Source organism: Chrysoperla carnea, chromosome 1 (genome assembly GCF_905475395.1).
Source record: "Chrysoperla carnea chromosome 1, inChrCarn1.1, whole genome shotgun sequence".
In the NCBI taxonomy this organism is placed as follows: domain Eukaryota; kingdom Metazoa; phylum Arthropoda; class Insecta; order Neuroptera; family Chrysopidae; genus Chrysoperla; species Chrysoperla carnea.
In genome coordinates, this window is record NC_058337.1 from 100494262 (window position 1) to 100517907 (window position 23646).

Sequence of the window (23646 nt, forward strand, 5' to 3'; positions counted from 1 at the left end):
TCAAACGGATTTATTTCCGAAACGTTTTCGCAAGGTTCTCCTAGAGAACAGGTGCATAGAGAAGAACATATAAGACCAGCTTTACGGCAATCTGCATCTCTGTCCATTTTGAGGGGAGAGAGCCCAAATCTGGTAGATACCCAGCCCCATTCAAGAGGGTTTTTCTCTTGACCTAGCCACTTCTGTATCTTAAAAATGATACTTTTAAGCAATAACCATGCACGAACATTCAGATCATTTTAAACAACAAATCTGACAATAACATGACAATAGAATTAATTTGTTTTTACTAAACTACTAACACTCAGCTGATCAATTAATAATGCAGGTTTACCAACCTATATCATTGATCCCAATTATCTTAGTTAATTTATTTTGAAGATCTATAATTCAGCCATTATTTACGCTACAAACCTGGTGTTGGGCTTAAACTGTCACAAATTTATTACCCTTTAATTTATTAAAATAATATTTTCTGTAAAATAAACCGTTCGCGAGATTTCACTTAGGAATGGTCAAATTTTCGATATTTCATTAAAAAGTGGCGCGCCCCGCGGCGCGCCTTGGCACCCCGAGGTGGAAAACTTGGATTTTAAGTCATGGGCTCAACACTAACAACATATCCAAAAATCAAAACTACCCGACCTTTTGCACAGCAACCCCATATTTTCATACATATTTACTGGATTATTATAATATATAAGTATTGTACTTTTGTAATTAATATTTAAAAAAAATATCAGTTATATTCTATAACAAGTGAAAACAAACAATTGATTGAGTTAATTGTTGAAATACCATGCATAGTCAGTGTTGATTTCTTTATCACATTACACATACAAACATGTGACACATACATAACTGATAATCAAGTATAGTACATATTATAAAATTTCCGCCTAATTTGCACCCTTACGGGTAAACAGTGATGTTTATGAAAAAATGTTTCAAACATAAGTTTAATTTGTTTAATTTTTGATAAGGAACATTTTTTACATTTAAACTTTTGTTCTATCTCTAACGGTTTACAAGATGGGTCCTACGGACCCAAGACCCAATTGACCTATGATGTTCATTTACAAACTCGACCTCACTTTTTACGTCCTGAGTACGCTGTAAAAATTTCAGCTCGATACCTTTTTTCGTTTTTGAGTTATCGTGTCCACAGACGGACGGACGGACAACCGGAAATGGACTAATTTGATTTTATGAACACCTATGACAAAATTTTTTTCCTAGCATCATTATTTTTAAGCGTTACAAACTTGAGACTAAACTTAATATACTATGTATATTTCATATATACATGGTATAGAAATGCACTAATTTTTGTATAGCGTTGACATTAATCAATAAATTATTAATTAAAACCTACCTGCACTTAAAAATAGTATTTGATTACATTTTGCCTATTTCACATTAGCATAAAAATGGTGAACAATTTTATTAACATATTTTCGATTCTAACGCTCCCTCCCATATTTAAAATGTGAGCGCCACTAATAAAAAACTTAAACAACTGAGCTGACTTTTATTATACAAATTAATATACATTTTAGAGCCTAAATGGCCGAGCGGCCTAAGGCGTTTGTCTTTGACTGTTTGTCCATTTATACTTAGGTTGCGGGTTCGAATCCAGGCAGCGGCAGTGTGAACAATTATGATTAATGAGGGCGGTAAAATTGATCACATTGTCGTTGCTTGGATAAGAATGAAGTAACCGACTCCACCCACATCAAAATGTAATTGTAAATATGTGTGTAATTAAATAAATAAAGATAAACAAATAATGATGTGGGTGGCCTCTGTTATAGGCGTATATGTCAGAGAAACGGAGGTTAAACCCCATTATTATTATTAATATACATTTTATGCGCTGTACTCTTTTACATGTGTATGGTATGTGCGTATGATTTACAAAATTGTTAACAAACATTTCCGTTAAATATTGTGTATCTATCGGCGTTGCAAACTATAGTTATTTTTTCTATCTCTAAATCGAGTCTTTCTTAGTATTAAAATCCAATAAAGCCATAAATAAAATAGATTCTTTAAATTAATAATAAGTCTTTGATATATGATAGTTTGGTCAAAATTTTTAATTATTTTAATTATTTTTACAAAGTATTTGTATTTATAGGTAATGAATTCAAATGCAATCGAACAGATGAAGTGGTGCTATCTTAGTGAAACAATTATTGATCGTGCCATATTTATCGACTATAGATTAGTTTTTAAAAAGCATAATACTACTTTCATTTAAATTTACTAATAATTATCTATACACTATATTATTCATAAATCACTATAAATAAAAGAATTATTTAACAACATGAATAAGAATCAGATACAGACAAAACACAACAAAACAGTTTATTTGTTGCGTGGTCTATTATTATTATAATTCATTCACAATAATAAAGAGAAAGTGGATTGTTCTGACGGATTTATTATATTTATATTTATTTGTATGTCTAGTACAACATCAACAAATAATTAATACATATTAATAATGTAAGATTTAATAACTCATTTAAACAGTGTAACTTACTGATTGACCAGTCCTCAACACGAAACTTGAAAGGAATAGTTGAAAAAGTAATGCAATTAAAAATTACAATTTTTATGCAATTAACAGACATTAAACTAGAAAATAAACAAAAAAACATAAAATCAAATCGTTCGGATAATTTTTTATCGAACTGGCACTTAACTGTAGCAAATTTTAAGAATCTAGTTTAAAGAAAACTTCCAAAGATAAAAGTAGTTGTTTTTTAAACCTTTTGGTATTGAAAAGGTACAATTAGAAAATCATTCACTGTCAATGAAGTTAGAATAGTTATAAATTAGAGCTCAAGAAACTTTTATAGTGGTTTTTTCTAGATAAAGCTGTTCCATAAATTAAAAAACACCTCCATGTCAAAAACAACGGTATGATAGTTCCCTTGTGAAATGGTTTTTATTAGAAATTCAATAAAATTGGAATCTAAGATTGATAAAAGTATTCCGTATTTAATAGAAATAAAAGAAATTTTCTCACAAACAATCAAAATGTGAATAATTAGCATGCTGGAGGTATACCAAGTATAAAATAATAGATATCTTTCTATATATCTCGAAAATTAAAAGGTTTCTGCTATTCTTTACAAAAACAACCTATTAAGGTATTTCCAGCATGGTATCTGCAGTTCCTATGCTAAAGCTATGGTTAAAATTTTTTTCGACATAATTTAACGAAAAATTAAATTTAAGAATTTAATAATGCTTACTATTAATTCCCAAAGTTTCAGAAATTTTGACCGTTTAAAATGGGAAATAATTATGCCAACGTCCCAATTTCGATCAATTTACGTCAAAATTAATATCTCGAAAGTGAAAATTAATTTCTAAATTTTTTTTTTAGAATTTTATTGTATAAACATTTTTTTCTACTTTTTCTTTAATATATAATAATATCATAAAAAATAGTTGGAGAGACCGGACATTTTACATGCTTTAAATGGGACATGACCCTCAAAATCGCGAACTTTGTCTTTAAATATCTCGCGATCTAAACGGCCAAAAATTATGAAATTTTAGGAATTCATAAATAAAGCTATTATAAACCCGAGAAAAAAAATTCGGCCAAATCTGTCGAAAAGTGATTTCATGCTGGAACTACCTTAAAACAATAATTTATGACGAATTATTTGGTACCAATCGGTTTTACTCGATTTTTTTAAATAGTTTGTACTGTTCACACAAATAGTTCGCGGATATAAGAGCATGGAATTAACTATACAGTCCAATCTCGATATAACAAATCGGAAGGGAACAAGTAAATATTCGTTGATATCAAGTAATTCGTTAAGCTGAGGATCGTTATATTCAGGTTAGGTTGGTCTAAAATTTGTTATAAAGAGGTAATGAATGATGTTTCGCTTTTCTATGATTGATAAAGGAACACCTTTTACGTTTCTGAGCCATTGCAACTTGAACCTTTAACAATAGTGACGAGCAGCATTGTTTACATTACTTTCTATCAAACAATGATGATTGTTTTACGAAAAAAACTGGTCGGAATCTGTCGCGAAATGAATCACATACTATGAAATTAAGGTTCATATATTGGTGGGAATGTTATATAGAGTTTAAGTGGCCGAGCGGTCTAAGGCATTAGTCATAGACCGTTTGTTTACTTAGAATAGGTTGCGGGTTCGAATCCAAGCAGCGGCAGTGTGCACAATTATGATTAATGGGGGCGGTAGAATAGATCACATTGTCGACGCTTAGAGATAAGAACATAGTAACCGACTCCACCCACATCAAAATGTAATTGTAAATATGTTTGTAATTAAATAAATAAAGATTAACAAATAATGATGTGGGTGGCCTCTGTTATAGGCGTATATGTCAGAGAAACGGAGGTTAAACCCCATGATTATTATATAAATGTTTTTGGTTGGCAAAATTAGTTAATTAGAGATATTTACACTTTTTTTTTTTTATTATTGAAAATTCGTTTAAAGAGGTTTCTCGCAAATAATGTTCGCAATGTAAAAGTATATTTTAAATTGACTCTTATCGGCAATTCAAGAAAAATTTGTTAAATCGAGGAATTCTTTGTATTGAGGTACCTACGTTATATTAAGGTTGCTCTGTATAACGAATGAACTGCCTTAAGTATGTCTTACGTCTGTTTCTTGCGGGTAATATATTTATGTATGATGAATACTTCAGAAAATGTAAAGTTGAAAAAAATTATATGAATATCAATTAATTGTTATTGTAAAATCGTACATATGACTCATCAGTCATCCATACAAATACAATGTACATGTGCGGTTATTGTTGTGATTGATTGACAGAGGAAGACTTTTTTTAATTTAAAGTTTCCAATTATAATATTTGTATGATAATTCTTTGGTATTTTTTTTATAACGGTGTAATTTCTGATGCTTCCTGTGTACTCTCTCTTTTATATGCAAAATGTTAGAAGCTTAATTTACCTTTATTCGTTTTTATTGAATTTAAACTTTTATTTTATTATTCTGAGAAAATAATAATAATAAAGTAAACAACTTATCATTGGACCTAAGCAAACAAACTACACCCATTGTCACATAGTTTGTTTGTTTACGTACAATAATTTAATGTTTTTGCAAAATAATATAATCCAATCAAATCATGTTATAATTTTTAAAAATCCCTACCTCAGTTGAATATTATTAAAAAAAAATTTACTAATATCTTCTGATTATCATTGGCTACTGGTTATAGAATGATAGTCAGTGAATAATCAAATTTATCAATTTTTGTCATACCTGTAGCTCCCAAATTAAGGCTCAGATCCAAATTTGGAAAAGAGTTTTTTGTTGCTCTTGATGAGCTTATTTTGGGAAGTTAGGTTTCTGCAGTTAATAATAGAACACGTTGTATATGTTGTTATTGTAAATCACGGCGAATATTATTTTTGCCCAGACGGCTTAGTAGCTAGATCGGACAGTGTTAAAAATAATTATTACCTACGTTTAAAACAATTTTTTAATATGAAACTTTTGAAATATTGAAAATGTGTGAAAAATACTGATGAATTATATTTTTTAAATGATATTTTTCATTTTTTTTTACAAAGCAAATTTTTGCAATAATGTTTTAGGTTGAATTTTACTGAATTCAACAGATAACACTGTTACAATTATATTTAAATGATTATTATTTAAAATTTTATACAAAATGAAGTTAAAAAAATAAAACTATGCCAATTTTTTTTATTCCTACTCATAAAATGTCTATGTTACAATTAAAATGAATATTTTTACAAACTATAGTAATAATAATCATTTGACATTGTATTTGATTTAATTGAAAGAGACGGATGATGATACTTTTAGTATACCAGTGATGATACATACTTTTAATACAATATGATCATTAATTCCTTGTCATTTAATTATGGAAATCTGGCGAATTTGTAGCCGAGATAGGTAAAAATCTACATACTTAAAATTTAAATAAAAAATACTTAAAAAGGTAGAAAATAATTTTTTTATGGGTTATTCTTACATGACTATTTGTAAAAGCTGGACGCGCTCAATTTAAAATACCAAGGATGATTCGGAGCACCTCAAAGCTTTTAGAAATAGTCATGCATGCGTAACTCATAAAAAAATATTTTCCTAAAAAAGGCGAAGTCGATCCTAAAAAAGCATTTTTATATAAATTTTTAATTTAAAACTAAAAAACGTAGGTATATCGTAATGGTGGAAGTGGCGGGAAAATCAGGTCATATCCACCATAACTCTCTGCGAAAGTGGGTGATATATTGATTACAAAATGACATACATACAAACATACAAGTGAAGTTAATTAAAAAATACTCTTTCAAAATGACAGTTCCCATATGGTAGGTTGTTAAAAAGAAGTAGTTGTTTTTAAGAAAAACGAACTTGAACCTAACATTCCACCCGAAAGTTCTCGAGGTCATTGATCGCGAAAAAGTTTACCATATGAATTCGCTATTTGTGCGAATTTTGGAAAGGCAAACTTTCTAATATATATTTAGATTTTGAGGTAGGCATATTTACAAAAATTTTCAAGAATAAAATTTGTCGCATGCCACAAATCGGCACAAAAGATCGATTTTAACACCCGATAGTGAGGTCAAGTTTTTATCCCTTATACATTAAATTATATGGTGATTGTTTTGTATAAGTGATTGTTACCATACTTTTTAGTATCGATTACATACATTATAGACATTGTAGAATAATTTATAGGAGGCGTTATTTTTAAAATTATACAGTTGTGATTGATTTTTAACACAGTACATTTATTATGAATCCTAAAACAACAATAACACCCATCAAAATAATATATACAGAGAGTTACAAAAAAACATTAATGGATTATACAAATACCGTGTTATAACGTTATTAAAAATAATTTGGTAACGTTTTTTAGTTGAGTATTATAAAAATAACTTCATAAATATTTCTATAAATAAAGACAAACAAAATTGCTGTTAAACAAAACCAAAGTCGAAAGTAAAGATGCTAAAAATTTTATGTTGAGAATACAATACTGCATTACTGCATATCCCGCTATGGTTTTTTGTAGCCCCTCTTAAAGGGAATGACTCTACACTCTTTCCAATTCGGTATCATATCAGTTTGAACGCTCTAAAATTAAAAATTGATAGACCCCAGTGAAAATAAACAATTGATAGAGTGAATTGTTGAAATATCCTATATTGGCAGTGTTAAGTTAAAAGTCATTTTTTAAGTCCTGAACACTCTTTTCGTTTTTGAGTTATCGTAATCACTGATATGCACAGACGGACGGGCGGGCATACGAAATTGTTGTAATTAGTTGATTTTATGAACAACTATACCAAAATTTTGTTTCGTAGCATAAATTTCAAAGCGTTACAAACTTGGAACTAAACTTAATATACTTTGATATATTTCATATACAGTGTATTATTTTTGGGTCAATAATTTATAATATAATTATTGGTATTGTATTTTCAAGAAAAAAAGGGAACACAGTTCCTTTGTAAATCATTACAATTGCTATTAGACTTGAAATCGATTTGGAACAAAATTTTTCCATCAGGTTTTTTTACCTCTTCCAGTCATCTGAGATTGTCACAAATGGCACGTTCAGTTCTAAAAAAACACACACACACACGATCAGTTTCACCGCCAGGTTGTGTTAGATTGGCGACCTTTCTAATTTTCTATCATGGTAAGAAATTTTTTGTGGATATTACTATATCAGTATCAGTGTGAACGCCATACTATATACTGTATTGAGGGAATAATAACATTAGCAGTAGTTATGTCCGAGTCAATGCAGTATGAACGTCAGGCCCATATTGGTTGGTGTAACCCACAATACTTCTGGTGGATAGCCCTATTCAATACTGTAATATTACGTTTGCAATCTAAATACTATATGTATCTGTCTCGACTATAACATCAGTCTCTATACCCATACCAGTATTGTAGTAAACGCCATGCATTTCTTAACGTGTACTACCATTTTGGTCACTACCTAGCTCTTCATCTGTGATTGTGACATTCCAAATGGTGTTTTGGTGTATTGATGAGCAAGCAGATCAACCTGTATCATACTCCACCTTTGTGTATATGGAAACGAAGTACCATTAGTGAGTGGTATCTGTGTACTAGCTGGTAATACTGTATATGTATGTATTGTATGTCTATTAAATAATGTTACATCACATTATTGTGCACCTACCAACACATTTAATTTAATTTCTTGCATACAGTATTTTTTTTTTGTGTTAAAAATAACGTATGACGTTACATCTAATATTGTTAGTCATTTATTTATTACAACTATTTGAATTTGAAAAAAACTTACATCATAAATTAGAATAACAATTATTTATTATTATCATCTTTTGTTTTATTTATTTTATAAATCATTACATGTTAGACCCGGTAAAATACATCTTTAAGCATTTATAATTTTGGCATGGAAAATTATTACAATATCCCGTGGCCCTAAACGTAAAATTCCAGGTTGCCGCTGGGTACCTCGGCACAACTGAACAGAAAAATTTAGGGTCAAAATTAACAAAAAATGTTCGTAGAAATTTTTCTCTAAACTCTCCAGTTTTCAAATAAAAAATTCGTAAAATTTGAAAAAACGTATTTTTTACGACCTTTATTTATCCCTCAAAAAATGCATGAAAAAATCAGATTTTAAATATATGTATTAAAATTTTGTTTGTAAAGCTTATGGAACAACATCTCGCAAAAATTTTTGTCCTAATTGTCTTTTAAGTGCTTGATTGTTAATTTTTAAAAGAGACCGCGAAAAAACCACCCCAAAATAGCGATTGTTCTATACATGGTAGAAGGATGGAATTTTCACCAATCGACTCGAAAAGTTTCAAAATTTCATTTTCTACAAAGCAACTCCCCGTAAAATCGAAAAAACCAAGACTTAAAATTCAATTCGGACAAACATTTTTGCGGGATGTAGTTGAGTAAGCTTTACACATTTTGAGGGGAAAAAATCGTAAAAATCGCGTTTCAGAAGCGATTCGGCCAATATTATTTATTTGTTTAAAAAAATTAGTTTAAACAATATCCTACCGGGTAACCCACCTGCAATCTGCTCTTTTACGTTCAGAAGCATTTTATTTATGCTCAATGACGGATTTTACCGAGTCTATATATACCTACTTGTGTAGCGTAGTGATGTTGTTTTGTTATACATGAATTGTGTGAGCTGTGTTGGCCTAGCTAAGAATATTATGATTATGATCATTGATCAGACAATGATTTTAGGTAGAAAATTTTTAATTAATCATTGTACATAAGTACTATTTTCAAGGATACACTAAAAACTCTACATTTAATCACTATTTATCTTCAGTTAATAAGTCTAATGTAGTGCTAACGATGGAATTTGAAATATGAATTTTACACAATGCTTCGTTGAATCTTATATGTTATTACTCTAGCAAGTTTTTTCTGTCCTACCCTTATCCTCCTTATTTCTTACGTTAATCGAGAAATTCTCAAAATTATAGACGATAATTAACGAAACTCTCTCTCTCGTACGAGAGTTTACAAGTGATCGAAAAATTTGTAAGGACTTTTCTACTTATAATTCGCCTAATAAATAAATAAATTTCAAGTTCCAATTCAGCACACTTAAAAAGTTAAAAATATAATCAACCGCTTGACGAAATCGACTACTTGAATTTTTTTCCCTGTGCAACTATAGATTTATGGGACAAAATATCATTCAAATTCAATTGTTTCTATATTGAATATATTATGACAATATACGTGACTCACTCTAAATTCGAGGGTTATTCATTCGACTAAGCAATTGTTTTATTTAATTGCAGTAACAACAAAATTGGCATGGAGATATGGTGATATACTTTAATTAAAAATGACAGGCTACACGAATAGGCATGAACGGATAAAATACCCGTAGAAAAATGAACAATAAAATGTACAAAATAAACTTATCAATAACGAAATTAATCACAACAACAAATTGATTTCAAATTTGGACAAATGAGGCTTCATTAAACATTTCATTATATTTTACCCATGGTGAGCGTAGAACCAGTGTTCACATTGGTCGTAAAGACCGTCATCAAATGTAGCAACGGCTAACATATTCAATAAAAGTAATTGTGATTAGCTTATTCAAACTGATGATGACTACTTGGTAGTCGAAATACCTATTTATATAATACAAATATTGATCTAGAAAACTGAGACAAAATCGAAATTTTTTTTTTTTTTAATTTTATTTCTAATTTATACTATTTTTGAAAGCTGGTGCTTTCTGAAATTAAATAAAATATGTATAATCTTTTGTGAATATGGTTCGGAAAATGATTTTTTTTTTTGGGATAGTAAAAACAACAAATTTTTCTTGTGAATTAAACTCCTTTGTATAATAATATATTTATCGGAATTTATTTTAAGTAAAGTATCGCGAACTTAATTTAAAAATATTTTTGAACATCGGACAAAGTACAAAGACTTTTCAAAAACATTATATATACATTCAACATTTCGTCAACAAAAGTTTTTAAAACTGTCCACTTGAATGTAAAATTATTCGTGATATTCTCTTCTCATGAAACAAATTACATACTTCATAATTACTTAAGGAAATTGATTAATTTACTTGGGTTAATGGACGTTAGAATATCAAGATCTCAAACTTGAGCGCTCAAATATAAAAGAAATTGCCGAACAGAAACTGAGTAAGATATGATTGTATCATACAGGGAGTCTCAAAAAGATCTGTAAAATGTTCTACCAGATGATGTAGTATCCACAGTACAAAATTAATCAATTTAGCCTATCTTGCCTTAAAGTTGTAATTTTGGATTCTTTTTATTATTATATTTATATTTCAATTCCAACGCTGAATGCTATTTTGCTAAAATTGGTGATGTTGACATTGTTTTATAGGAGAAATAAGCTCACATAAAAATAAAGTTTATCATTAATTCATTGGTGTAGAACGTGGATTTTTTTCTCTTCAAATCCTCCGTATTTCTACGCCTATGGAGGTAAAGTATTGAACAATCAGTAAAAAAAGTATACTACAAAAACACATAACCATCGCCGTTGTCGTACAAAGAGGCTAATCAATAGGATATTCTACTATATTTGAAAAAGTACTTCAAAATGTTGATTTTGCTAATAAAAAGCCAAAAATTTATTTCGGAAAAATACACAAGTTTTTTGCAAAAACTTAAATTAAATTTTATACCTTTTTTAAACTGTCAAAAACGCGGCCATCCAATTTGGTGACGTAATATCGGTATCATTATACGAAATAACACAGATAACTTTGACAGATATATTCATAGACAACTAATTATTATAAATATAAATATTTATTATCTATGGATATATTATACCCAGCAGTCTACACTAAACTAATCGGTTCATACCGATATGACATCACATCAGGGCTTGCCCGCGTTTAGGTCACGTGATATACTGTTTAAAAATTACGATTTTTAATTTTAATATTATAAAAGAAAAATGTGCTTTTATGACTCGAAATCAGAACATTAAAGTATATTTTTACATAAATTTTAACTTTTTTCAAATTTCATAATTTATTTTTCACGTACCGTATTCTAAAGATGTGCTCACCCGTTTGTGCATACTCAGAAGTGAATAGCCCCTATAGATTTATGGTTGAGTGATAAATTTAAAATAAGCTTCTTAATAATTATAATCTCAATATGAAGTATGCTTAACAAGAAATAAGTAGCGGTGAAGTTATGTTACAAAAATTAATGTGATTGTTTAATCTGATTAGGATACTTATTACAAATAAACCGAACGAACATATTTGAAAAATTAATATGTACTTAATGTAAAAATTATCACTATAATCAGTAGATTTCTGCTGTATGTTAAGTTTTCAGTAGACTAAATAAAAATAAAGAAAATTCTAGAAAATATCAAAGTGCACTTATTATGATTGCATATAAGAAGGGGGCACAATATTTTTGTATGCTTTTCTTGTTTAAAAGTTGAATGAACGGTTTAAATGTACACGGAATTTTTTTACACAATAAATTTTACAGTCATATTTTAAAACTGTAAATACATCGATCAATTATCATAGACACACAATTTAGATGAAAAGTATGCCAGAATCAATAGGTCCTTTGCACCTAAGCATAAATAAATTATTTTTCATTTGCTAGATGTCTTTCATAATAGGTTAATTTTTTGGTAATTTATACAGAGAATTCTTAAAAATTATCTGGCCGAAGTAATATTAAGTCAGAAAATGGGAGAAATCATTTCAGGTGTTTTCTTAAAAACCCAATATTATAGATCGAACTTTAAACAGAGAGTCTTAATACTACTTTTCGAGTCTATGTATGGATTTATTTTATTAATAGCTTTTAAAATATTAATGGTCGAATACAAAGATTTATTTGTACTTACTTAGCGTTTTATTGTAGCTTTACAGGTTAAAGACATTTTACTATGTCATTAATAATTATTGTTAAAATAGTATAAAAGAAAGGTTTTCATTTAAAAGAAGTTGTTAATAAATACTGCACAAAACGGCTCTGGCGTTTAGTAAATTATCCGTGAAGAATTCTAATAATTGTAAAAAATCATATTTTTATCTTCCTAAATTTATTCCTAGAGTTGAATGTATTTCAAAGTGTAACTAAGCCTAACCCAACACGAAATTAAAAAGAGCTTTATCTATGCGAAAAACCGTCGGACCTGAATCTCAAATAGTTCTTTAGAAGCTTATACTTTCTAGTTTTTTAATACACCATCCCCTGATTTGTTAAGGGGATTACACGAAACATGTCATGTTTTAAATTATTAAAATAATAGCTTGATGTCCGCCCACTTCGCTAGGCTTGAAATAATAAGACCACCGCGTTCAAAGACCACAGAATTCAATTTTTTTTAAATATCTTTTTTAATTAAAGCTTATGTGTTAGTCGGATGTATGAGCTATATTATTGTACAGTTTCATTCAAATCCATTCGCTAGTTTTTGCATAAAAGTATAACAAGCAAACATCCTTTCACATTTATAATATGTATATACAATTAAAAAATAAAATATAAATGGACAAAGAAAATTGCAAAATTTTTTTATTTAAATCCTAAATTTTGGAGACCCACAAAGTAGCACTCTTTACACTTAATTAACGTAAAGGTATGTTGAAAACTCACAATCGAAAATAAACTTCCAATTTTTATTTTTACAACAAATCTTGAATTATTAGCCAACATCGTCCCATACTAGGGTAAAAGCTAGAACTTTCAATTTTTTAAATAGAAATAAATTTTATTCAAGTGAATACCACAAAAATTTATAAACAAAACATAAAAATATACATCTTTCTTTTTTAATAATGAAATTTTTTGATTTGTTCCAAGATAATTGCAATAATAGTAGACCGTGATTCCATAATTAAATGAAATTTTTATGATTCTTAAAGTCAAATTTGATTTTAAAATCTCCATCATTATTTTACTATTTAAAGCAAGATACTGACCCGTTTTTAGTAGTTTAAATTTTATAATAACAGATGGCAATACTTATCATTTAACAGATAACTGGGAGTTGCAACCACGCCAACTAGCAATAATAATTCTTACTAATTAAAACAGGATGCTGACCCGTTTTCAATAGTTTCAATTTAGATTATAGGTTACTAGTAACACAGCCTCTCTTGTTTTTTTTTATAGAAGTTTTTTAAAAGTCCTATATGCTTTTTGAATTCGTTATGAAACGAATTTATAACACTCATCCACCCCGTTTCCCTTCGATTCAGTACATTAGTCTATATTATAAAGAAAGTTTTAAGCGTTACTCAAAACTTCATTTTTATTTCTTAATTTATCTTTGTATAAACCTTCCAAATGGTGCACAAAAAGAATCTTAAAAATTTCTCTTCCGCATGATAAGCTCACGGACCATACTGATGTGAGGTTAGTATCTAAAGTCTGATGTATGTATTTATATGTTCAGTAACCACAAGAAATATACTACAAACAAAAAAGAAAATAAAAGTGCATTTCAATAAAATTGTAGTAGCGGAACTAAATTGCGTGACGAATGATATTTTTCAAAATAAAAGTAAAGTATTATGAGTTTAAATTCTATGTAAAGGGTAGATTATATCGTAGACATTTTAAGGGATGGTTTACTTTATTATTGTCATATCTATTTTAAAATCCAGACATGTAGTAATATTTGTAAATTATATTTTGACAACAACTTTCGTATTTACTTTCTCTTAGAAGGTCTATTATATATTGGTCTTTGACACTGGCCTTATTAGAATACAGCCAACAACAAACTATGTAAAAGTTCCTTTAGAAAAAAAATCTTCGATATTTTCAATTACAACAGCAGGGCAAATTCAGTTCAAATCTAATGGAATAATTAGACTTTCGTTGGATAATTCGAATTTTAACGTAAAATAGTAATAATTAAATGTATAAACATTGATAAAAAATTCATATAAACCTAATGAGATATTATATTTAGTAATAATTTTATTCTATAAATGACTATATTCTCCGAATTCGATTATTTCGAATATATACTGTATCGAACTCTGGTTTGATATTTACCTAGGCTGCATGCCATTTGAAAACATGTAAATTATCATTTCTAATAAATTAATATATTGAATATGTTGTTCCACTTTGATAAAATATAATGTCTTAATTGTTTAATATTTATATAAATAATTTAATAATATTATTTATAAGTTATTAAGTAGGGTAAGATGTAATTCATAGAGTCAAATGTACCTTTAACATTGTGTAGTTTTTCGGCAGATATTGTTATTTATTGGCAAACATTTTTATTGAAATGAGGATATTTTATCAGAAGGCAAATAGACTAAAGAACTATTTGTCAACGTAGTTTTATTTACGAAAAAACTAAAAATAAATTTTTTTGCGAAAAAGTAAATAATTTTGATTTATCTATCGGTGCGTATGGTAGGTGCACACGATACCAACTTCACACAGACTTCTATAGAATTTTGTCATACTATCATACCGACTTTTGTTTGCACTGATTTGTTGCGCAGACAAAATAGACAAAATTCTATAGAAGTCTGTGTGAAGTTGGTATCGTGTGGACCTACCAGAACGTAAGTTTTTTCTCCAAGCTTTCATCAATCTCCCTAAAATATTATAATTTAAAAAAGCACTACTCGAAGTATTTATTCTAAGCATACAAAGTCACGGTCAAGAGCTCTCTTCATCTATGAATATTTAACGAAACTCTTATCACAGCTATGATCCACTACATGTAGTTTCTTTTGTGATATTGAAAGCATTACTTTAAAAATTACATAAATGTTTTTGATTCTAGGGACTACGCCTTCCCTCATATAATATATACATTGTTGTTTACACTTTAACCTCTAGGTTGTAAAAAAAAGCGTGACTTTATATTAATTGCATGCTATTTTATTATTCTAGTTTTAATTTTAAAATTATATTTAATCGATAAACAAACATGTATTCTTAAAAATTTTGTTGAGCTATAAATAAACCTGAAATCATTTAAAATGAATGCGTTTCAATTTTCATGGAATTATTTGTGTCTCTGAATCAAATAACATTATGACATTTGAATTAGTTAACAATTTCGTTGTTCGGGTTGAAAACAATTTCCAATCACGAAATTAATAATCATATCTTATTACAGACGGTTTTGGGGGGAGAAAATTCGATCTTGCTAGGTTTCATTTTCAGAAAACGTCGTTTTATTCGTGTTTTCAGGAAAAACTGAAACATCAACTGAAAAATATGACTCTTGCATTGTACGTGGTTCGCTTCGTATGTATTGTATAGTGTGAAGTCCGTGTGTCTTTGTCATTTTTGGTTGATAGATAGCAAGTGTGATATATAGGTATATCGTAGTCAACGAAATAAAATACATTACCGGGACATTCAAATTCGTATTTGTGGTGAGAAATTTTAAACGGTTCTTATATTATTGATAAAATTTGTGTCTTATTAACTAAAAAATACCGAGCAAATCTCGGTCATCCAGGTGCTTTTAAGATTAAGTGCGCTACCCCTCTAAAACTAACCTTTATCTTTTTTAGTAGCATTTTTACATATTATTTAAATGTAATTTTTATTAATTTTTGTTACAGGAAAAACATACTGCCAAACTTGTAAGAAAAAATGTTCTGGTGAAGTGTTACGCGTACAAGATAAATATTTTCACACTAATTGTTTTAAATGTAAAGTGTGTAAAAATTCATTGGCGCAGGGTGGTTTCTTTTCAAAAGATGGTGATTATTATTGCACAGCTGATTATCAACGGAATTATGGCACAAAATGTGCCGCATGTAATGATTATGTTGAGGGGGAAGTAAGTATAACTATAACACATATTTCTAATTTATTTTTATGTTTAATGCCATTTACCATTCATTGTATACAATTTTAGGGTCGTACATGTAGTTTTTATAATTTTATTGCACAATTGTTGTGTGTGTCTTTGGTGGGGCATACGTTTGGTGTTGAAAAAAACTTTAGGGTAATAATATTTTACAGGGTGAGGCAGAGAAGTTTGTGATTTTGAAAACGCTCTAAAAATTAATCCCATCAATTTTTCCAAATTATCTTCTTGCCATCTTAAACTACATAAAATAGACTACTTAAACTAGAAATTTAACTACTGAAGAAAATTAATTGTGTTTGTCAGCAAATTGCTTTGTGTTTTTAAGTAGAATCAATCATGTTGTTTTAAGATGAATTAATCCTCATTATTACCCCCTGCCCTAGCATAGTCAGTAGGATTTAAACCACTTCCATTCGGATCCACTGTTTCAGTGGCTTCAATATTGATTTGATAAAATATGCTTAAAAATACAATTAATTTTCTATTTTTTTAATACTTTCTTATGTACTTTAAGATCATATACAGAGTGCTTTTTTTTTTAACTTGACATTTGCAAAAAATATATAAAAGAAATTTGAAAAAATTCTCATTGATTTCGTGTTTTAAATATTTTCGTGCCGGGCGAAATCGAAAAAGTGCAGGCAATCTGTAACTTATTGACAAACGCGCATCCTTCTGCGCAACTTGTAACAATTGTCGTGCTTATTATTATTCATCATTTACTTTTCATAGGTTTTGGTATATCGCATGTTTATATTACAAAATTTACCTGGTTGATAGTGTTTGGGATAGAATATTGTTAAAAAAGATGATTTTTAAGTGCTATTTATGAGAATTCGCTAACGAGTAATTCTGAAGATAGCTCTTATTTCAGTTAGGGGTAGACATCTGCTGTTCGAATAGAGCGCTGGCAATATTGTAGAAGTATTATATATATATGTTTAAGATGGTAAAAAGATATTTTGAATAAAATGGATGGGATTTCTTTTTGCAATGTTATCACAATCGCACACTTCTCTGCCTCATCTTGTTAACGAATAAAATTATCTCGTGTAACTTTGATCAGTATGTGTACTACTGCGTCCATAAATGCTAATATTAATACTGCACATACTTTTAACAACAATTGGAAGCGAAACCATTTTTGATAATATTATAATAAACTTTTATATAACCATATTTTAAAAAATCGATTGAGTTTCAAAATTTTCAGTTTACCAGTCAAAGTGAGTCCTTGATTGAAAAAAGATTGGGACTCCCTGATTTAAATAGAAGTACGATTTTAATAATTACTGAAAGCGAACTGGAAAATCTGAAAAATGGTATATTCTGATGAACTTTTTTTGGAGATCTCTCAAATTTAAGATTTGCAAATTTGTTCGCTAGAATACCTACTGTCTAAATGCATAATTTTTGGAATCTTTTTTCAGTTAGAATGCATCGCTCAAATGGTATACAGTGCAACCTCGATATAACAAATCTGAAGGGAACCAGTAAATATTCGTTATATGAAGTAATTCATTAAACTGAGGTTTGTAATATTGAGGTTAAGTTGGTCTAAAATTCGTTATAAAGAGGAAAAAAGTGTCGGAACCTCTCGCGACATGAATTACATACTATGGAGCATATTACTAACTATCATATATTGGTGGGACTTTATACGTTATATAAAGGTTTTGAATTGACGAATTTCGTTATTTAGAGGTATTTAAATTTTTTATTATAGTTGAAAATTCGTTATAAAGAGACTGTTCGCAAAAAATATTCGAAATGTAGAGGTATATTTTATATTGACTCTTATGGACAATTCAAGAGGATTGCGAAAAATTTGTTAAATCGAGGAATTCGTTATATTGAGGTTCGTTATATTAAGGTTGCACTATAATAAGGTATAATAGTATTCAGATAATAAAAACAAAATGTTTTTGTACTACTGTTTTTATAAAATAATCACTAGGGATTTACACTCGCATTCTATTGTTTCATGGTCCGTGCACATCTACTGACTGCATTGTGTATATCTTAATTAACGGCTTTATGTATGGCATAGAACATTTTTGACATCAAATTTATTTAGCTTATTATTCTATGCTTATCTACTAAATAAAAAAAGAAAAACTTCACAAAATATAGAGGATTATAAAAATTCTAATTTCATTTCAAAGGTCTTGGAATAAGAACAGTAAAATGCATAAGCAGGTGAAAGCTTCTAACTGCAAGTAACATTTTTTAAACATGTAAATTTATCACTTATTTATAGTGCCATATAATTTTTTTTTAAAACCACCGGGAAACTTAGCTTAAGGAGCATTTTAAAACCATGTACGGGGCTCATTCACGGGGCGTGTGGGAGGATTGGTGCTCATGTAACGTTGAGCTACGTAATTTTCTTCAAAATTAAATTTCTAGAAATAAAGTAATTTTATGTAGGTATTGCAAAGAAAATAATTCGTTAATATCATTTCTCGGAATAAGTTGAATATTTAGTCATTTTTAAACACCGGTTATGATACTCATTAACGAACTCAAACTTTTAGGTCAAAAGCACGCTATAAAAATTTTAGCTTCATATCTCTTTTCGTTTTTGAGTTATCGTGTTTACGGCCAATCGGACAATCGGAAATGGACTAATTAGGTAATTTTATGGACACCTATACTAAAATTGTTGGTAGCGTCAATATTTCTAAGCGTTACAACTTGGGACTAAAATTAGTATTACTTGATATATTTCATGTGTACATGGTATAAAAAAGTAGATCTCAATTTTATCCAACACTCCAATCATACGTTATTAAATAATTTGTTTATACTCATGAATTACATTTTTTTAACATGATGAACGTGTCTTCGCAATGTTATTATTTCACACCTACAAATTATCGACCCTTAAATGTTTATAAAATAAATGCAATTTCAGACAAAATAAAAATAAATTTTTGCAACATCATTAAAAATAATCACATGATGATGAATATTTTTAGTTTTTTTACCTCTATATAATAGTCCTAGAGCTAGCATACTACATTTTCTAGAATTATTTATTTAGATCTAAAAATTTGTTCAGACAGTTCACAAGTTATAACAATTTGACAACACTGATTGAGGAAAATTGTTTAAGTTATGATCTCAGCAAATTTTTAATTGCCTCGACTCACCGAACAAACGCAACACATTCGCGGGCCTTAGATGCACATTCGCGGGCCTTGGATGCTTATCAGCAATAGCGGAATTTTTTAATTTCAGTCGCTGTATATTATTTTCTTGGCATTGATTACATTGCATTTGTATCAATTGAATTTCAAATCAGTTTGAATTAAATATCGATTTTTGCTCCAATTTCCTAGACTAATTTTTGTATTATATAAATACGTATTTTGACTACCAAGTAGTCATCATCAGTATGAATTAGCTAATCGTAATTACTCTTATTGTGTATGTTCCTCGCTGCTAATTTGATAACGGTCTGCACAATCTTCGTTTCATATGCCTACAATTTATACTATTCTAAGTATCTGTCAAATTGTGATGCTAGTGACGTCAGCCCATCAGCTTCGATTAGGTGACTAGTGCTTGGCCAATGAGCATGATCCTTACGGGTCAATCATATTCAAGTATTTTATCACCTTATACGTATTATATATAAAACAAACATTGATCTAGGAAATTGGGGCAAAATCGAAATTTATTTCGAAATATCCCAGAGATCTCATTTATTGCTTTGATAATATTTACAAGTTTGAATCCTTTGTACAATATTTTCAACCCTTGTAGTTCAGTTTGTTAAACTGTCTTGGGTTGATTCGATTTCCGCCATCACAAAAAAAATATAATTGAATTAATGGCTGTGATGGGCTGTGTTCAGCTTCTCAAAATAATTGAGAAATTACCAGCGGAAAAGGTGTTAAATCACATAAATGGTATCAGAATGGACCCTATGGCCTAAGTGTGTCTCTCGTGGACAGCCAATATAATCTTTCCTAACCAAACCTTGAACAAGATTCATTCATTAACTGAACTAAACGAATTCCAATGTTCATTGTATAAAATACATTAACTAGGTAAGGTTAATTAGGAATGCGTCATTATGGGCTGTATATGCAGGTATATGCGACTTTGGCACCAAATTTTTTAATATATTTTATTACATTAGTGTTGAAATACATTATAAATATTAATTTAAAATGCATTTTTCCAGTTTGTAATATTTTTTTTTCCACAAGTAAATGCATTGGCATCAATATTATTTAATAAATAAACAAATTTTCTCATTATAATTTCTGTTAACTTTATGTATTACATAAATCATTTAAGTAATTTGACGATTTGAATTGATTGAAATTCAATAACATGGTATTATTATATTCACTCACATTTGATTGATAAAATATTTATTGTTAGACTGTGATCAATTTAACTAAAGGTCAATTTATATTTGTTAGAGGCTCCGGTACAGAATGGCTATGATTTATTTTAGAAATTTCGCAAAATTTCTTCAAATATTCTCAATTTTACCTAATAGATATCGAAAATAAGCTTCGTTAAAATTTTCTTACTTTCATCAAATTAGATGAAATTTCATATGATTTACTGCTGTTTTGGAGGCAGCCTTAATACCTATGGAATAAGAATTTTTATATGCGCAGCAAAAAAGGGTGATTTCGGAAAAATCAATGATTTTCCGTAATTTTTTGCATTTAACTCGAAATTAATGTATTTTAGAAAAAAATAGGCCAGATTTGGGTACAGTGTGGACCATTTTAATCTAGGCATCTGATTATCTCACCAGTGGCGCCACTAGATTAAAAGTGACCCCAATAAATAAGATAAAGTTTGATGGGGAGTTGGGCCTAGACCCGAAGAACAGATTGGTCCTAGTTCTTCGGGTTGCTTTGTTTGCATATTAAAATTCGAAACGCTAAGAGATCAATTTGTTCTACAAATGTTACCTTTCGGAGAAAACGTAACTTAAAAAATATCATTATTACATTTAATCGCAAGAAAATACGAAAAAACAGAATATAATGTCCCCAATCAATTTCTTTCATATTTCCTGGAAAAATCTACATCAAATATCGATTTTTCCATAAATGCGAAAGATTGGAAACAATCAAAATGTACAAATCGATAGGAAATTGTATGCTTTTATCAGAAGTGTGTTTTCCCTAAAGTATTCATTTTTTAAGAAAAATTTTTAAAAAATCCCCAAAAACACGGAAAATACATTGATATATTTTTCAGAAAGTATGAAAGATAAGAAAGCGTTTATATATACAAATCGATCGGAAATTCTACGCTTGATAACTTTAGGCCGATCTATTTTTCTATCCAAAGAACACATTTTTGAGTAAATTGTGGAGAAACGTGATTGACCTTTGCGAAATCACCCTGTTTTTTGGTGCATATTTAAATTTTTATCCCACAGGTAAAAAAGGTAAAACTTAGCATCGATGGGTGGCATTGCTGTTTCCAAAACTTCAGTAAATTTCACCCAATTTGATGGGAGCAATGAACTTGCTAACTTTGGCGAGTATATTCAGCGTGAATTCACTTGCGTAATTGGATACAAAAACTTTCTCCGTTTCATAAATACATACAATAAAATTTCACCCATATATGGTGCGCCTCTTCCTTTACGATATTAAATTACTTACGTGATGACATCATCTAGTTGTTAGCACTACTAGTAGAATTGAATAAAGGAGATGACTAGGTCAAATTATATAAAATGAGATAAATATTACTACTTCTTCATTCTCTTATATTTCATTCTCCCCTTATTTTATTTAAGACATGACTCATATATTCTTCTAATAAACTATCAAGAAATTACATTTCAAAAAATACCCAAATATACAAATAATTTACTTCATTTAAATAAATTTAAAACCTGTTCTGTTTATAATAATAAATAATAATCATTTTATTTTATTTCAATCTATAATTATTACAATCTTAAATCTTTGTACAAATATGTAAATTTTAAATTGTATGATGTCGTCGGGAAATCAAACTTTGTTTACAAATCATCATTATACATATACCGAGTATTTCGTGACTCGATGGACATAGCTTAAGGTAGTACTATCGGTAATAGACTTTGCATTCAGAATTTAATGAAACTTGGCATAGTTGTCCATTATTATATCATAATTAACCAGTTAAATTTTTAGGGGCCTTCAGAGAACTGAAAAAAAGATATTTTAACATTGATCCTTATGGGAATTCACAGATTTTATTTTATTTCACAAAACTGGACGTTCAGATTTTTAGTTCTCTGAAGGCCCCTAAAAATTTAACTGGTTAATTATGATATAATAATGGACAACTATGCCAAGTTTCATTAAATTCTGAATGCCAAGTCTATTACCGATAGTACTACCTTAAGAGGGTATTATTTGGACAATTTTAAGTCGAAAATGCCTTATATACTTTTATTTAAAACCCAATCGTTAAAGAGTTATGTGCACCATTGAATTTAACCAATAAAGTAAAAACATTGTTGAGTAATAAAGTATTTGAATGTTTTATTAATTTAATTAAAATTTTTTTGTAATTTTTGTATTGTTAATACAAATGTAATTAATGTTTTAGTTCAAAGTATCCTCTGCTATATTATAAATGCGAAAATAACTCTGCCTGTCTGTGTGTTACGCAATCACACCTAAACTACTGAACCGATTTAAGTGAAATTTGCCGATTTGAAGAGATAGTCTGGATCCTGAGGTTCTAAAAAAGGCTGTAAAGGGTTGAAATAGGGGAATGCAAATTTAAGGTAATGCTACTAAAATGTGTTATAAATCGATTTGAATGAAATTTGGTACAGAGATAGTTTGGAGCCTAAGAAAGGACATAGGCTACTTTTTAATGCGAAAAATGGCTGTAGGGACTGAAATAGGAGATGCAAGTTTGAATGGAAATTAGGTCATTTTTAAAGCTAGAAGCTTGACTTATTTTTTAGGCTTTTGATTAGGTATCAATAAATACGACATTCAAAGTTTGTGAAAATTTTACCCTGAAGGGAGTAAAAATAGAGAATGATAGTTTTTGTGTGGTGGCGTCGACAAAAAAGCTTACGATACAGAAAATAAAAATATATAAGAAATACAGAGAGCCATTATAAAATGTGAAACTGAAATTAACGTAATAACTCAAAATAGGTGTTCATTTACAAAGGTGAAAGCAACAGAGGATATGAACTAGGCAACAGAAT

The 23646-nt window shown here is 29.1% G+C and overlaps 1 protein-coding gene across 6 annotated transcripts in view; it reads left to right on the top strand.

Moving 5' to 3' along the window:
• Positions 1 to 23646, top strand: part of LOC123295303 (actin-binding LIM protein 3) — a 118758-nt gene that overhangs the window by 53465 nt on the left and 41647 nt on the right. For all 6 annotated transcript variants that reach the window (XM_044876634.1, XM_044876626.1, XM_044876600.1 and 3 more), the window contains exon 2: positions 16183 to 16403. In XM_044876634.1, coding sequence (XP_044732569.1) covers positions 16183 to 16403 — 221 coding nt within the window. The remainder of the gene's footprint in view (positions 1 to 16182; positions 16404 to 23646) is intronic.